Source organism: Triticum aestivum, chromosome 5A, assembly GCF_018294505.1.
Source record: "Triticum aestivum cultivar Chinese Spring chromosome 5A, IWGSC CS RefSeq v2.1, whole genome shotgun sequence".
NCBI lineage: Eukaryota > Viridiplantae > Streptophyta > Magnoliopsida > Poales > Poaceae > Triticum > Triticum aestivum.
In genome coordinates this window covers 663958119-663976473 of record NC_057806.1, presented here as the reverse complement: position 1 = coordinate 663976473, position 18355 = coordinate 663958119, and the positions used below count along the sequence as shown (strand labels likewise).

Below are 18355 nucleotides of genomic sequence, written 5' to 3'. Positions count from 1 at the left end.
ATAAATTCCTCCAGCATGCATCATACCAAAAAAAATCCTCCAAAAATAATATGAACTAGGGTTCATCTTCACATAACCATACCAACTAGTGACTAGAGTTCATATCTAACACAATATAACATCTAGAATCAACCTAAATCAATTCTAGGGTTCAAAATAATTAAATCTTGTGCAAAAAGGGGAGTGATTTGAATCAAATAATGCGACGAATCGGAAGCTATTTGACTAAAACTAATTGAAGGGATCGAAGGAGCTTACTTTGCTTTCTTCGGGGCCATCTCGATCCGCAAAAACGGTGAACAAACGACGAAGATCAGAGGGGGGGAGTGGAGGAGATGAGAGAGGGCACGAGAGGAAGAACTCCTTTGTTCTTAGGGCGGCTGGTTGGGGGAGAAGGGGGAGGGGTGGGGCGGCCCACGGCTTATAACTGCCCTAAACCCTACCGCCAGAGGTTCTGGCAGTAGGGTTAGACATCCTACCGCCAGGACCAGCGGCGGTAGGGTGGGACGGAGACCATTAACGCTACTGACGTGGATAAGTATCCTACTGCCCCAGGTTCTGGCGATAGGATGTCTAACCCTACCGCCAGAACCCCTGGTGATAGAAAAAAGGGCCAGATTCCGAAATTCTTTCCAACAGGGGTCAGATCCTAAATTTCTATGCGAAAAGGGTCAAAACACGAAATTCGGCTACTCGTGTCATCCTGTTGGCTAGGATAGCTAGCCCATCCGGATTTAAGTCATGAAACGACCCGCGGTGCTTAGAGTTCCATTCTATAAAAATATGCCTTCAAAGGCTAGTCCTGAATGATCTTGTGTTTTTTTTATACTCGGCAACTTGCAACATGAACTTGGTCGGTCCCCCAAGCCAGGAGAATAATGCCACGGAATATCGCGCACCCACCCACACGCACACGTAGATAGCCCCATATAAACTGTGCCCGGCACCGCCCTACCCCGCTTGATGTGCTCAAGAACGTCCGCTTTCTTTCTTCTTCTTTTTGCTGCGTCTGCGTGCCGTTCGTTGGCTAGCTCGCAGCTGCACGCCCGTGGCCGTGGCAGACGGCGGTGTGCACAAGCCAGCGAACGGCTGCGGGCGGACGTGGGTCCATCACCTGGCGCACGCATCCGACGGCCGTGCGTGCGTGTAACCAATCACACGGTCAAAAGCTAACCGGCGAGACGATAGCCTGTCGAAACCAGCACGCTAACGACGTCCCGACTCCAAGGGAACACGTCGCCGTCGGAGGAATGGCGACGGGCACAACGCCAGGAGATCAGTCAGATGGTTTGTTGTCATTTAGGCACACGCTGCCCTCGGTTACATTTTTCCAACCTCCGCTCGAAATTAACCGTCGTTGAAATAGATACGCTCATTACACTCATTTCACGGACGGTGTTTTGGTACCGGCTGCTTAGGTTAACGGTGCTCCGGTTATCTGAAGTTTGCTGGTTAGACTTACCCATGGCATGCATGTAAACCGATAGCACGTATAGCAGGTTGACCAGCTGAATGGTACTCTCTGCCTGTAGCACTGAGGCCTTTTTCAGTGCTCTATCGTGGATAGGTGCTAAGCATGTCACATAAATGAAAAAATGACATGACACAACATTTAAGAAGGAAAAAGAGTACTTAGATGACCCTAGGAAGAACCAATGCCAAGCGCGAGAACCTAGGCAAACCACTTGAATTAAACAATTTAACCAATGCATGAAAGACTTTAGGTGCTAACTCATTAGACCTCTCCCAATGCATTGGTGCTAAAGTGGGGTGCTAAGTGCATTAAAATGCTTAGCAACTAATGTCCCTAATGTACTAAAAAAACTAATGCCCCTAATGCATTGGTGCTTAGGTTTTGTAGCTAAGTCTCCTCTATTTAATTGTTTAATAATAAAACTCCTTCATGTATTGGTTGGTAGTCTTTTTGTCTAGGTCCACGTGCTTAGCATTAGTTCTTATTGAAGTCACCATAATGTTCTATCTCCTCTTTAAATGCTTTGCCACATCTATGAGTAACTTAGAATAGTAACATGCATATGTTACTAGTCTATATTACTACCTCCACAATGGATAGTAGGCTGGTCATAGTGGAGAGTAACTTAGACTAGTGTCATACATATGACACTAGTCTATGTTACTACCTTCATAGTGCAAAATGTCATAGAAGTAGTATCATATATGATTGCATTTATTAACTTATAGACTCAATATTTTTGAAGAAGCGCTATGTGATGGTAACATAATATGTTACTCCAAACACCTCTCTCCTTATTAATATATGTATTGTGTCATGCATCACTGCATTTATTATGTTGTAGACTTGTCTTTTCTTGATATGTGTGATGTTACTACATGCCTCTCTTTCTTCATTTATTACATGCCACATCATCTATTTTGCCTAAATAAGTGTGATGTTACCATCTATGTTACTCCCACTGTGGGTTGGAAAAGGTCTGGCGGAGCAAGCTAAGATTACAGTTGACCAGCACTGACTCGGAGCAAGCTAGGATTACAGTTGACCAGCTTTATATTGAAATTAGTACAAAGTTGAATCATCTATTTTGGAACAGAGATAATATGTTCAAGTGCCGTCTCAAGTTACCGGAAAGAAACGCGCACGCTTCCGACGAGAATGATGATTTCGTGTTTTGACACCTTTCTGAAAGTTAATCCAGATCTGACCCTAGTTTGTAAAAATGTCGGGATCTGACCTTTTTGCTACCGCCAGGATCCATGGCACTAGGGTGTAACAACCTACCGCCAGGGACCTTGACGGCAGGAAACGCCTTTACTGCCAAACAGGCTGGCGGTAGCCTGTACACCCCTACTATCAAGGTGCCCGGCGGTAGGTGCGAGTCCATACTTATAAAAAACTTCCGGTAGGGTGTGCAACTCTACTGTCAGGGACTTTGGCAGTAGGCTGTTATACCCTATCGTCATGGATCCTGACGGTAAGAAAAAGGACAAATCTTGAAATTTTTGTAAGGCAGGGTCAAATCTCTGAAAATGGTTGAAATACGAAATTTAGCCGACTGACGAGCGAAACACGTTGCTGTCAGAGTACTTACTACGTCAGGAGATGAGTCACACGATCTGTTGTCATTTGCCGGGCACCAAGGCCTTGTCCTTCCCGATCGAGGACGCTGTGTCCTGTCCTATTGCTTCTCCTTTCATTTTTCACACAGTAATTAGTATCTTTTTTGTTGCTTCTGAGAGAGGCGCTGTCAATCTCAATACATGCACAGTAAAACAATTGTGTAGCACGCAGAGGCAGGCGTTGAAAACAGAAAGAGAAACGGCGTGCAGAAGATGGTGTGATGATCGAGCTTGGTAGATAATCACAATCTCGCAGCGGTGGTGGACGTGGCCGTGGGTGGGGTTCCTGTGCTGTCGGGGCGGGATGCTTCCCCGGCCGATGGACCTGCCGCCTGCCGCCATGTCATCCTCCACGCCGGCCACCGGGAGAAGAGAATAATCCCACGGAATATGGGGACTGGGGAGCATGCACCCACGCGACCGATGGACTGCACAGTGCCCTCGTACGTCTCGCCACTAGACAACGCGACGTGAGGTGAGCTTCATCGGTCCCTCCCTCCACTCCACGCCGGCCGGCCGGCCACGGGACTGGGACTGGGACTCGGAGGAGAATAATGCCACCGAATAATATCGGCGTCGGAGCGCACGCAGACGCAGCGCAGGTGGATCCTCGACGCCCCCAGCAAAACCCGGCCCAGCCCCACCCCGCTCACGGTGGCGGTGGCGGTGGCGGTGGCGGGCACGACGGCCGTTTCCAACTCCGGCAAGAAAAACAAAACAGAGCCGTGAGGTGAGGTGAGGAGGAGTCCGGTAGTGAAAAGTGGGCGAGGCGCAGCGGCCGGTGGAAAGCGAAACGAAACCCCGACGCCAACGTACCACCATAAATCAATCCCCAGCCCACCAACGCAGCGCACGCAGGCAGCCGACCGAGCCCCCACTCCACCCCAGAGCAGAGCCGCGAGCACACCAGCAAGCAGCAAGCCAGTTACGCTCGACACCGCGGCACTGCTCGGCTCGGCCCCCTTCTCGCTCGCGGGAGCACGCGGAGAGGCCATCGAAGATCGGCCGACCGCCGGCCGGCGAGCGATGTCGAGCCACGAGGCGTGCTGCGGGACCATGTTCTGGGTGTACCTGCTGTCCTGCGCGGGGCTGGTGATGTTCGCGGGGCTCATGTCGGGGCTCACCCTCGGCCTCATGTCGCTCAGCCTGGTGGACCTGGAGGTGCTGGCCAAGGCCGGCACCCCGCAGGACCGCCGCAACGCCGCCCGGATCCTCCCCGTCGTCACCAACCAGCACCTCCTCCTCTGCACGCTCCTCATCGGCAACTCCCTCGCCATGGAGGCGCTCCCCATCTTCCTCGACTCCCTCCTCCCCTCCTTCGGCGCCATCCTCATCTCCGTCACCCTCATCCTCGCCTTCGGTGAGGTGATCCATCCACCTCTTCCGATTTTACATTCCGATTCAGCAGCGCTCTGTTTTCCCCCCTTCTTCTTCTTCTTCTTGTTCCTGAATCCTGACCTGGTGATTTGATGGTTCGATGGACCCTGCAGATCATGCCGCAGGCCATCTGCACGCGCTACGGCCTCAGCATGGGGGCCAAGGCAGCGCCCATCGTCCGGGTGCTCCTCGTCGTCTTCTTCCCGGTGGCATACCCCATCAGCAAGGTACTACGCCCAATTTCTTCCCCTGTCTCCTTGCAAGAATCCATCCGGGAGGAGCAACTGCCAATTCTGAGTGCGCGCAGTCGAAATTGGGCTCAGAGTTAAGGCATCCCAAGTGGGCGCCTGCCTGCAACTGCAAGTGGGATGTCGATCATGCTCCCTCATCATTAACTAATTTGCCATGCTCATCTAGTCATCAGAACTACCCACACAGGTCAACATGCCCTGTTTATATGAATTGTTTTGTACTCCTACCTACTAGTGACTTGTTGTCGCACTGATTAAAATCTCCGCGCAACGAGCAAGTAATCGGTGGCCGAGAAATAAGGTCCGTATCTCGCTAATGCCAAACTAAATGAACAGAAAATGCACTCCTCTACATGTGCATATGATTGAGTTCTGCTGACTCAGGTTCAGTATGAAAGCATCTTCAGTTTTGAAGAACAGTTTTTTTCTTTAAGAACAGTTACTTGGCAGTTTTACCATTTCCCTGCTAAGTGTTTCTTATATGAATCGGTTATTCTTAAGGACCGTATTTTGATAAAAGAAATGTGAGTTTATTACTACTGACGAACGATCTGTGATCAATCATGTACGTTGATTTTTATAGCACACGCTTAGCCAGGGTAGTTGCATATAGCTTTCATGCCATTTCAGTGTTCTTCCAATGCAAATGATGGGCACTTCTATGTGTGTCCGAAAAGAAAAGAACAAAATGTGTCCCCCCCCCCCCCTCTTTTTCGTCGATTCTGTATCTTGCTTCATTTATGTTTTGTTTTTCAGCTGTTGGACTGGCTATTGGGAAAGGGCCATGTTGCACTTATGAGGAGAGCTGAGCTAAAGACATTGGTTGATATGCACGGCGATGCGGTCAGTTCTATTTTTATTCACTCTTTCGTTTATGATAAGTAGATGCCATCTTCACTTCTTCAGTCCAACATTTATTACTCTGTTCCAATTTCTCAACTAGTATTATAAGTTGCATACATACTTGTCCTGCAATAAACATGAGCCTTGTATGCATTTTCATTTAAAACAGTTTAAAACTGCAAAGCCAATCAGCACAACAAACAGATGTTGGTATAACAGCGAAGAACAAAATAAAAAAAAATCCCCGTCCAAGTGCCCATTATGAGTTGTATATATTCAAAGCACAATTTGCATTCATGGTAACTTAATTTCTCTGTACAGCCTTACAGGAATTAATTTACTTTATTTGATTAGTATTTTTGTCTATATTACTTGAAGCCCTGGAAAGTTAGCTCAGGATGATATACTTTGGTTCATTAGATTCTAGATGGCCATGTCATTATACAGCACTATAACCCTTTGTTAGAAACATTGTGACTGCATTTCTATATGTCCCCAATCTCCTCATGGTTCGATATTTAATTATTCTTGAAAGCTAAAGTACTAGGGAGTAGGGACTAAAGTAACTAACTAACTATTGTTGCTCTCCTTAGACAAAGATACAAACTACTACTAAACTATTGTTTTTCTCACTTTGTTCGTAGGCTGGAAAAGGTGGAGAGCTGACTCATGATGAAACTACTATCATTGCAGGAGCATTGGAGATGACTCAAAAGACTGCAAAAGATGCCATGACTCCCATATCTGAAACCTTCTCACTTGACATAAATGCCAAGCTGGATGTGTATGAATCTTCCAATTTATTGTGTGTTTTTATCGAATATATGGTACTGATGCTATTATTTGTCTCTTGATAGGCATACGGTGGGTATGATAATGACCAAAGGGCACAGCCGTATTCCTATATACTCTGGAAGACCAAGCAATATCATCGGTCTTATATTGGTGAGCTCAGGTTTTCATGAATTAATTGCATTGATTGAGAAATCCTATTTCGTTAATTAGGTTTATTCCGCTACGGACTCCATGTTATGAACTCTTAGCGGCATCTTACAAATGGCGAATAATTTTGGACTTGCAGTTTCCAGAGCGGTGTCTTAACAACATTTTGTACCATTCCTCACAATAATTACTGTGAAATCTTAAGATGATTGCGCAACCAGATATCTGAACCTGCTAATCTTTGTTTGGTTTAATACATCAGTCTTTTGATCAAAGAACTGTGGTGAAAACTGAAAATCTCCACTATAAATTCATCACTGCTTTTCGAGTTGTCATTTTCAGAAGAAAAAGAAAAAAAGGTTACAGGGGTGGGTGGGGGGCTATGTCGCGTCAGGGACACCTTTTTTCCAAAAAAAAATCTTATTTTCATTTCTGTACAGAACTTCTCCTCTGAATATATGAAAGCAGCACTTCTGTTATTCGTAAAAAAATGTCCTTTTAGAAGCTGACTTTTTTGCAAACACCAGCCTGTGAGTAGCACATGGCCATTGAAAGTTTGTTTTTCAATTATTGTGGAGCTTTCATGATCATGTACAGAGTTGTGTAATGAAGTATAAAGAGTGTAGAAACATGACACCATCCTGAACACCAATCAAGCCTAGCTTTTCCACTTTGAGTGATGTATTATTTTGATCTGCTAAAAAGTCTCTCATTTTAGGTAAAAAACTTGCTTACTTGCCGACCTGAGGATGAGGTGCCCACTAGACATGTTACTATCAGAAAAATTCCAAGGTATCATCTTTTATGACCTTGTTAAATTTGTCTGGTGAACAAATATGATTCTGCCATGCATGTATCGTATGGACTTAGGCGTTTTGGTTGATAATCTATCAGCACCAACACTGAAGCATGTTCAGGAATGCTCTGTATTATGCTGCACATGTACTAATTTAAGATTGTTTTCCTTGCCATAAAAAGTACCTAATTGCATTCCCAGTTTTTTTGTGTGGTTTAAAATTGATTATATTTAATGGCTAGTAGTTCTAAGTTCTAGAAAAAACGGTAGAACAGATGATACAGATTTTGAAGGGGTCAATGTCCTGAGCTAAAGCAGAGTGACCCCTTTGGGTAGCGAAAAATTACATCAGATTTGAGCAATTTTAATTTTGGAGAGCATACAAGCACTATTTTGCCCCTAAAAAATCCACGCTGTTCGTTGAGGTTAAATTATGTACTCCCTCCGTCCGGAAATACTTGTCATCAAAATGGATAAACGGAGATGTATCTAGACGTATTTTAGTTCTAGATACATCCTCTTTTATCCATTTTGATGACAAGTATTTTCGGACGGAGGGAGTATATGTTATCGAATCAGTGTGCATTATTTGTCTTGTATTCTCATTCATAGTTTTGCTGTGTTTTCTGTACATCAGGGTGGCTGATGATCTTCCTCTCTATGACATTCTAAATGAGTTTCAGAAAGGTCACAGCCACATGGCTGTGGTTGTTAAACGCACTAAAGAAGGAGCATCTGTTGAAAAGAATAACAGTTTTACAGCAGATTATAAAATGACCAATGGACATGCTCATGCTGATGGTACATGTTTCATTCACCTAGTTTCATTATTCGATTATCCTTGTCAACTACTCCCTCTGTTCCTAAAATACTCCCTCCGTCCCAAAATAAGTGACTCATTGAGTCACTTATTTTCGGACGGAGGGAGTATAAGACGTCATTTTGGTAGTTCAATTGAACTACCAAAACGTCTTATATTTAAGAACGGAGGGAGTACATGTCTTTCAAGTAAATGTGTATTATCTTCCTTGGCTGATAAGTTGTGTGTACTCTTAGGTCTGGGTCTGTCACCCTCACATGTCAACACTCCCGGAAGTCGTCGAAATAACAATGACAAATACAGTAAGAAAATTGAAAGAAAACGGGACAACATTCTTGATTTTAACACCGATCCACTTCCTCATTATTCAATGGATGAGGAAGCGGTGGGAATAATTACAATGGAAGATGTCATGGAGCAGCTGCTGCAGGTTTGACTTATTTTTGTTAGAGCCTCTCCTTAGTTGGGAAATTATTTGGGGTACATTGTTGCGTGATCATATTTTCAAAACTTAATGATGCCTTTTGGATTTATAGCCTAATTTCATCATAAAGTGGCAAGTTTTACCCATGCCATGTGAGAACGGCTTGCTTATATTGCTTTATTGTATTTCTTATTCTTGACAACATTTTGGTCATCCTCACGAATCTCAAAGCCACAAGTCGTCCTCAACATTAGTTCACGAAAATACAATTGTAGTACTAATTAAGGTGTCATCCGACCGTTAATAAAGCCTAGGCATTGTCCACAGGTTTACAGGGTTATATTGTTTGGCATTTTCTCACATTGCTAACTGACTTAAATTTCTCCCCTCACAGGAAGATATCTTGGATGAGACAGATGAGTATGTTGATGTGCATAACAAGTAAGTGGCTCAGTGCTGGTACTTTGCATGTTTTATTTATTTATTTTTGGCGGGGAAGGTGCTTTGCATGTTTAATTGGTATAGAGGTGTAACGTTCCTTCGTTTCGCAGGATCAAAATAAACATGTTACCGCCAGGCAAATCATTGTCGCCTCTTATATCTCCTAGTGGTGGACCTCTGTCTCAAGGACTAAGAAAGACCCCTATGGCTTCTCCGCTGTCGCCATACCATAATGGCGGCTCCATCTTACGTTCCCCTGCTGCAAACCATGCTCGATCCCCTGGGACTTTACCGACAGCCTTTTCTCCTGGGAGGTCACCGGCATCTCAAACCCCCGTGCGCAGTTCGCCGACTTCAAGTTGGGTGGGTAGTAGCAGTTTTGTATACCAAGTGATGGTTATTCATGATTTTTGTACATGCTTTGTTTTCTTAAGAAAATCCCTTGAAGTTGTAACAACAATCTTTTTCACCTCATCCTACATGCCATGGTCATTGTTCTGGTTCTTCCTTTTACAGGTCTCGAGGAATTCGTACCGAAATCCGTAGAAATGGTGGTGAGAGCTAATGCCAAAGAGCTCCAGGGGCAACAATCCCAGTTGAGATCACTCCCAAGATCAAATGAAGGCATTGAAGAGTGTAGGGGTCAAAGAATGAAGACCCCACAGCTCTCTGCTTTGTTGCTGGTCCTTGTTTATTTATGACTTTCTTGTACATATATATGTGTCCCTTAGCATCTGAACCTGAGTATGGATGAGCTCTCACCACCTACTGTAGACGCCCTTTTTGCCAAACTTGTAGCAACCATTGCAAAAGAAGAAAACTGCAGAGAGAAACGACGTAAAAGAAACGCATTCTGTATGTATCGCGCATCTGCGCATCTGTGCTGGTATTCTTGTTTGACAGCCGCCATTGTACTCACTCAAACTCAAGTAAAGCAGCTGTTGGTGCTAGTACTGCTGGTGGCTGCCCCCATTTATGTAAGAACTGTACAAGCTTATGTTTCTAATGAGTTTCACTGGCAATACGCATTTTTCTTTTCGAAAAGGGGATAGCCCGGCCACTGCATCATACGATGCACACAACCATTTTATTAAGCAAAAGTAAGTCCAAGTCACCGAGTACCAAAAGGTTTATAGCAAAACACGCCCAAGTCGGTCCAAAATAAGATTACGTAGCTCATCCACATGATCTGCTGCTCTGTCTAAACGTCCCAGATGGTTCAGCTGAACGGTTACCCTGTCAGCATCAACGGGATGCGACTGGTCAGATGAATTACTCCCATCCGTTTCCAGGTCCGATGCTAACCCGTCTGCTATGAGTGAGTATTGATTGTGTGTATGTTAGTTATGGTCAAGGTAACGGGCGAATGAGGCAGCAGCAGCCAGCGACTGGGCAAGTACGTACGTAGGTGCGGTGGTTCTGTTTAAAGCGTCAAGTGCTTGTTTGACACGAGAAAAACATCTAAAACTCCAGGGAGAAGGGAGAAGGGAGTGTATTTCTCTCAGACGCCGGGAAAAGAAAACTGAGTATGCGGGCGTGCCAGTGTACCGTAGTACACAAAGAAAAAGAGATACGGGAACATGTATTTCATTAATCTCATTGGAGAAATAAAATTACAATATCCCATAAAAAAAAGGTGCGCTCTGTGGCCTACTAGCACGGCCAAGCTGGCTGTGGCGATTGTGTGATCTCCTGGTTCCCGGGGCCTCGGAAGGCTCCCGGTTAATTACTCCCGCGGGTTGCTCCGCGGGATACCTCCGATTGACCTGTGTGGTCGTTTTCGTCGTCTTCGCTTCGCGTTCTCCATGCATGATGATGGCGATGTGTGTGTGTGTGGGCGGCGGCAGAGCCCTTGTCCTCGTCGGTACACGCGCCGCAAGTAGCGTGGCCTTTGCGGTGGCCGCGCTTGCCCTCGCCGTCGTGCCTCGTCGGTCTTGACGGCGTTGGAGGAGTTGTTGTTGGGGTAGCATGGATCGCGCTCGGCTCGGACTTCTCGACGACCAGTAGCTTCTCAGGGTGTGCAAGGGGCTACGCCTTGCGGGAGTAATTGTCGGTGGAGACCATCATCGGTGATGACCGTCGCGTTGCTCGCGTCAGCGTGGCCTGAGTGGTCGACATCTCGTCTCGGCCAGACGCTGAGTCCATGGCAGTCGGCGTAGTTAAGGCATCGTCTCACGAGATCGTAGAGGAGCGGTGTTGTTGTTGAAGTCGCGTCGCCCTGCAGCCGCGCCTTGTCCTCGGGCGGTGCCAACCTGCTCGGCTCCGGCCTATGAATGAGCGTGACGCGTGTAGCAGCGGCACCGTGGCAAGGCACCATCTTCACAAGCAGGATACAGGCGCCGTTGTAAGGTGTCATCTTCACGATGTGGCGTCACTTGCAAGGACTCTTCCTTGAGCGTGCGGCGCCACGAATATACGACGCTGTGACGAGCTCCACCTCTTCTTTTTGAATGATGTAAGACGCGCTGAAGCGAATGACGACCAGCGGTGAGCATGCCACCTCGCCATTGGCTACGTGCATGGCCCATGCATGTGCAAAGGCCACTTACGTAGTGCACTGCCACACATTCAGACGTACTTAATGTTCAGCTTCATTCTTCTATAGCATTTGATGTAGACGAAATCCTCCGGCTGGAAATGGACGGCATGTGCGGCGACATCCCGAGTACCACGTCCATTGCTTCATGCGGTGGTGAGCCAAACGGCCATCTTCACGCCTTAGACGCACACGAGTATGTATCAGGAGCATGCCTTCTTGTTCTTGTGTAGACCACTTCATGATGTTTGGCTGGACTAACGTGACACCATCACCAAGGCACCATCGAGTCCGGGCGAGATGAAGGATAGGCACTACCCCGATGCCAAATGGGATCTCGTTTCCCTTGAAGGAGACGCGAGCAGCACCGTCATGCCACGTGAAGGAGTCGGTGATGTTGACATGGTCCGCGGCTTCGTCCTTCATGGTACCGGCTCGTCGAGGTGGGCGAAGGGTGTGACGGGTGATTTGAACGCCGGGAGGCATCGTGGCGAGCACCATGTCGTGGTCCTCGGCGTGATGAAATGGAGGTCAGCAGTGTGATGGCGAGTTCTGCGTCGTCGACTTCTACGGCACCATCTTGATGAAGTGAACGAATGGCCCGACGGCGAACTCCAGATCACCGTCTTCAGCGGCGTCCCTCCAGCGCGACGAAGCGGACGACGGGCTCCATAGAGCGGTGAGGTTGACCTACGTGTCATCGACCTCCAAGGCACCAGCTTGACGATATTGACGGTGGGCGGCGCCGTGGCGTGCCCTGTGTCATTGTGTTCCGCGGCACCGTGTGACGAAGTGGGCGCGAGGAGTGGGGGTGGTCTCCGTGGCATCGGCCTCCATGGCGCCGGCTTGGCGACATCGAACGGTGGGCGGCATCGTGGCATGCTCCGTGTCGTTGTCCTTCCGCGGCGCCTCGTGGCGAAGTGGGCATGAGTGGTGATGGTGACTTGTGTGCCGTTGGCCTCCATAGAGCTAGCTTGGTGAAGAATCCGGTGGGGAGCACCACGGTTGGCTAAACGGCATCATCGTCTAGCGGCGATGAGTGGAGGGCGGCCACCGTGGCGTTGACCTCCGGGACATCGACCTCGATGGCGTCAGCATCCATAGCGCGGGCTTGGTGAAGACGAGCTCCCGCGACGCGTCGTCCTTGTTAGATGGAAGCGTTCCTACTCCTGATGAGGAGCCGCGTTGGTTTATATTGATTAGGGACAGGAATCGCCCCTGTCTTGGCTTACAAGGCAAGACCGATCGTTTCACGATTCGGTCGTTACAATAAGAGGAGATAGATACGAGAGGGAGAGGGAGAGATGGAGTTTGTTGACATTACAAGATAGTAGATTCTATCTCTATTTCTAACACCCTCCCTTAATCTCAACTATCCTATGTTAAGATTTCTCTTGAACTCCTCAAATGGTTTGATGGACAATGCCTTAGTAAAGCCATCTGCTACCTGATCTTTGGATGGAATAAATCTGATGTCCAGTTTCTTCTCTGCAACCCTTTCTCTCACAAAATGAAAATCAATCTCAATGTGTTTAGTTCTACCATGAAACACTGGATTAGCAGAGAGATAGGTGGCTCCCAAATTATCACACCATAAGCACGAAGTGCGGTGTTGCTTAACACCCAACTCATTAAGTAATGATTCCACCCAAATGATCTCAGCAGTTGCATTAGCTAGTGACTTATATTCAGCCTCTGTACTTGACCTTGAAACTGTAGCCTGTTTCCTGGCACTCCAAGAAATAAGATTAGATCCAAAGAATATTGCAAATCCTCCAGTTGACCTCCTGTCATCACTGCACCCTGCCCAGTCAGCATCAGAAAAGGCACTGACAAGAGTGGAGCTAGAACGTTTAAACTGGAGTCCTAGGCTTACAGTGTACTTTATGTATCGTATGATTCTTTTAACAGCTGTCCAGTGTACAGTAGTAGGTGCATGTAGATACTGACAAACCTTGTTAACAGCGAATGATATATCTGGTCTTGTCAGTGTCAAATACTGCAAGGCACCCACAGCACTCCTATACCTCGTGATCTCTTCTTCCTTTAGAGGTTCCCCTTCAAAAGCTGAAAGTTTTTCTGAAGAGGATAATGGTGTAGGTGAAGGCTTACAATCCTTCATCCTCATGCGAGTCAGAAGCTCAGTAGCATACTTTTCCTGATTCATTACTATGCCATCTGGAATCTTCTTCACCTCAATGCCCAGGAAGAAGTGTAGATCACCAAGATCTTTCAAGGCAAATTCTGAACTTAAATCATGAAGTAGAGCATTAGTGGCATTTGATGAAGAACTGGCAACTATAATATCATCAACATATATCAAAACAAATATGATTGTATTTGCCTTGTTATAGATGAAGAGTGACGTGTCAGCTTTAGATGCAACAAATCCAAGACACCTTAGCTGAGAACTTAACCTTGAGTACCATGCTCTTGGTGCCTGTTTTAGGCCATAAAGAGCCTTATCAAGCTTACACACATAGTGGGGTGTTTTCTTGTTTTCATACCCAGGTGGTTGTCGCATGTAAACCTCCTCTTCCAGAACACCGTGCAAAAACGCGTTCTGTACATCTAGCTGTCTCAAGCTCCATCCCCTGGAAACAGCAATAGCTAACACAAGCCTAATAGTTGCAGCTTTAACAACAGGACTAAATGTGTCCTCATAATCCAGACCATAACGCTGTTTAAAACCTTTTGCAACCAGACGTGCCTTATACCTGTCAATCGAGCCATCTGCATTTTTCTTGATTCTATATACCCACTTACAGTCAATAACATTTTTACCTCGCTGCTCAGGTACAAGATGCCACGTTTTGTTTTTCATGAGTGCAGAGTACTCTTCATCCATTGCATTTTTCCACCTTGAATCTTCAAGTGCATCTTCCAATCTAGTCGGCTCTCCTGCAATACATAACATGCCATAGCGTATAGTACCATCTGTTCTAACTTTTGGATTTTTTATACCTTTCTGAAGACGAGTTGTGACACGCGAGACTGGTACTGGCTGTGGCTGAACAAGCGATCGTGCCACAGAAGATCCAGATGATGCACCAGATTCTCTGGATCCACTTTGCATAGCTGATCCGCTGCCTGATTCTGTGGCCTCCGGTGTGTTCGCGTTAATACTGGCAGACTCTGTAGCCGCAGCCCCGCACGATGCAGAAGATCCTGAAGACGTCGCTGTCACCTGAACCGCACGCGATCCTGAGCCAACCGCGCGCGATCCCGAGCCGACCGTCTCAGGCTGGAAACCGGTCGTGGTGGGCCACCCGCACATGGGACGCGGAGCTGACCCACTGTCCGGCGACGTGGCGTGCTGGCGCTGGCCTCTGGCGGGCGCGCGATCCGGAGTTGATCGTTGCACGTGATCCAAGGACGCCAGGCGCTGCGGCGTCGCAGGTTGCGCCGGATCTACCTCGTGGTTTGCGCCTGCCTCTTCTTCTTCCAACACATGCAATATAGGGCCGTTTTGTGCCAAATCTTGATTGTTTTGAGCACCGTTTTCTCCTGCGTTTTCTCCATGACCCTGCACATGAACAGATGCACCACTAGAACTGATTGAAGTGTCATATTGGTCAGTACAATCATCGCCCCCTTGCTCAAAATTCCGAAGGTTTGGAGGAAGAAGAAGGATTTCTTTCTTAAGAATGGCTCCGGCGTTAGGGTGAAGAGAGGCAAAAGGGAAAATGGACTCATCGAAAACAACATCACGGGATATATAAACTCTGCCAGTAGAGACATCTAGACATTTTACTCCTTTGTGAATAGGACTATATCCCAGGAAAACACATCGTTTGGAACGGAAAGCAAGCTTGCGTGAGTTATATGGCCGTAGGTTAGGCCAGCATGCACAACCAAAGACACGCAGAGACTTGTAATCTTGGCTAGTGCCAAAAAGACGTGTGATAGGAGTCTCAAACTTGATGACTTTGCTAGGGAGCAAGTTGATGAGATGTGTGGCAGTTAAGAATGCTTCATCCCAGAATTTTAGTGGCATAGATGCATTTGCGAGTAGAGCTAGGCCTACTTCAACAACATGACGGTGTTTTCTTTCTGCTGAACCATTTTGCTGGTGCGCATGGGGGCATGCAACATGATGAGAAATACCAAGTTGCTGAAAGAATGAATTCAGTTTCCTGTATTCACCTCCCCAGTCGGTTTGCATGGCGATGATCTTAGTGTCTAGTTTTCTTTCAACAAGATTTTTAAAGTTTGTGAAAACTTGAAACACTTCAGACCGTTTCTTAAGAAGATAGATCCATGTAAACTTGTTGTAATCATCAATAAAGCTTACATAATATGAGTATCTACCAACTGAAGTAGGAGCTGGCCCCCAAACATCTGAGAAAACTAGTTGCAAGGGTGCAGTAGATATGCTAGTAGATACAGGGTATGGAAGTTGATGGCTTTTAGCCTGTTGACATGGATCACAAATCGACTCACTTATCTCATGAGAAACAGGAAGTTTATTCTTGCTAAGAACAAATTTAACAATGACTGATGAAGGGTGACCTAATCTACTATGCCACTTGGATGATGAAGGCTTGATAGCGACAAACGTTTGTTTATTCGATGATGATGACGAAGATATAAGTGGGTAGAGACCTCCCACGCATTTGCCCCTAAGAAGGATTCTCCTCGTGTCCAAGTCCTTTACCAAAAAGAAATAAGGGTAAAATTCAATAAGGACACGATTATCTAAGGTAAATCGATGAACGGAAAGAAGATTTTGTGAGGCTTCAGGGACATGAAGAACTTTGTTTAGATGCAAGGTTTTTTTAGGGGTTTTAACGATTGAATGACCAATATGAGCAACTTTCATACCAGAACCGCTTGCGGTGTGTACTTGATCATGTCCATGGTACTTCTCCTTGAACGTCAACTTGTCCAGCTCGCCGGTGATGTGATGTGAAGCACCGGTATCTGCATACCAGTTCGTGTCGACGCCATAGGAATTGGTGACCATGTTTGCACTCTTCTTCTCGGGTTCATCTTCATCATACCTATGCCAACAATCACGAGCACCTCCTGGATGATGTTTGTAGCAGATTTGACATTCTGGATAATCATGTTCTTGCTGCTGTCGTTGTTGTTGTGGGCGACCGCGACCACCTCTGCCGCCGTCGTGGCCACCAGATGGAGTCGGGGAAGGACGCCTGCCACGGCCGCGTCCTCTGCTGCTGCTGCGCCCGCGGCCCCTGCTGTAGCCGCGTCCGCGCCCCCTGTACGCCAAATTTGCAGAGGTTTTGAAACCCCCGTCAGGCCCATCGCCAAGCATCTCGACTCGCTGATCGAACGCCGCGATCTGAGCAAACAGGTCATCAACTGTGATCTGGTTCTTGATTGCGCCAATAGCTGCCACAACAGGATCATAATCTCTGTCAAGGCCGGTGAGAACATAATCCACCATCTCTGGATCCGAGACGGGACGTCCTGCCGCTGCGAGTTCGTCCCCCAGGTTCTTCATCCTGGAGATGTAGGCGCTGCTGGACATGGAGCCCTTCTTTGTGTTGGTGATGGCAATCCGCAGATTGGTGATGCGAGATTGGGACTGCGAGGAGAACAAGGTGGTGATGGCAGTCCAGAGATCAAAGGTTGTCTCCTTGCTCGCAACCTGGGCGAGGATCTCCATTGACAAGGAGTTCAGAAGATGACTCAGAACCTGTTGATCCTTTGATATCCACTGTGCATACAACGGATTGGGCTCCGTGGTGACGGTTTTGTCCGTCTACTCTCGCTGCACCGTCTTCGGTGGCGCGACGTCTGACCCGTCGAGGAGGCCGGTGACCTGCGCTCCTCGCAGGCCCGGCATGACCTGTGCTTTCCACAGGATGTAGTTGGTTTTGGTAAGTTTCTCGGATGGTAGGGCTCCAAGGTTGAGGATGACGGTGGATGAGGACGACATGGCGATGGCGAGGGTGAACGAGGAAGAAAGCTTCTGGCTAGATCGATGGGAAGAGGATGGCTCTGTATACCATGTTAGATGGAAGCGTTCCTACTCCTCGATGAGGAGCCGCGTTGGTTTATATTGATTAGGGACAGGAATCGCTCCTGTCTTGGCTTACAAGGCAAGACCGATCGTTTCACGATTCGGTCGTTACAATAAGAGGAGATAGATACGAGAGGGAGAGGGAGAGATGGAGTTTGTTGAGATTACAAGATAGTAGATTCTATCTCTATTTCTAACAGTCCTCATTGAGCGGTGATGAGTGGGGATGGCCACCGTGGCGTCGACCTCCGTGACATCGACCTTGGTGGCGTCAGCGTCCATAGCGCGGGCTTGGTGAAGATGAGCTCCGGCGACGCGTCGTCCTCATCGAGCGGTGATGAGTGGGGGTGGCCACCGTGGCGTCGACCTCCGTGACACCGACCTCGGTGGCGTCAGCGTCCATAGCGCGGGCTTGGTGAAGATGAGCTCCGGCGACGCGTCGTCCTCATCGAGCGGTGATGAGTGGAGGTGGCCACCGTGGCGTCGACCTCCGTGACACCGACCTCGGTGGCGTCAGCGTCCATAGCGCGGGCTTGGTGAAGATGAGCTCTGGCGACGCGTCGTCCTCATCGTGCGGTGATGAGTGGGGTGGCCACCGTGGCGTCAATCTCCTGGGCATCGACCTGGCGACCTCGACGGTGGGCGGCACCGTGGCGTGCTCCGTGTCGTCCTGGCCGAACCGTCGTGACGAGACGAACCGCAGGTGGTGATGACGACCTCCTCGTCGTTCTTTGTGGCGCTGGCTTGGTGAAGACCATCTCCGGCAACGTCGACTTCATCTTCCGGTCCGGCGGCTCCATCTCCGACGGGGGTCCGATCATGCGAACATTGCTTTTGGCA

At 47.7% G+C, this 18355-nt stretch overlaps 1 protein-coding gene across 2 annotated transcripts; it reads left to right on the top strand.

Annotated features, from left to right (window-relative positions):
* Window positions 1-3642: 3642 nt before the first annotated feature.
* Window positions 3643-9940, top strand: LOC123105774 (DUF21 domain-containing protein At2g14520). Of its 2 annotated transcripts, XM_044527917.1 has the most exons (11): window positions 3692-4461; window positions 4587-4700; window positions 5481-5567; window positions 6212-6351; window positions 6425-6512; window positions 7228-7301; window positions 7943-8106; window positions 8362-8555; window positions 8944-8990; window positions 9101-9353; window positions 9507-9940. In XM_044527917.1, exons 1-11 carry the CDS (start codon window positions 4123-4125, stop codon window positions 9534-9536), a joined length of 1530 nt encoding a protein of 509 aa, XP_044383852.1. In that variant the 5' UTR covers window positions 3692-4122; the 3' UTR covers window positions 9537-9940. The 2 variants fall into 2 exon arrangements, 1 of the variants encoding a protein (XP_044383852.1); XR_006451002.1 differs by lacking the exons at window positions 9101-9353; window positions 9507-9940 and having other exon boundaries at window positions 3643-4461; window positions 7989-8106; window positions 8944-8991.
* The last annotated feature ends 8415 nt before the right edge of the window (window positions 9941-18355 follow it).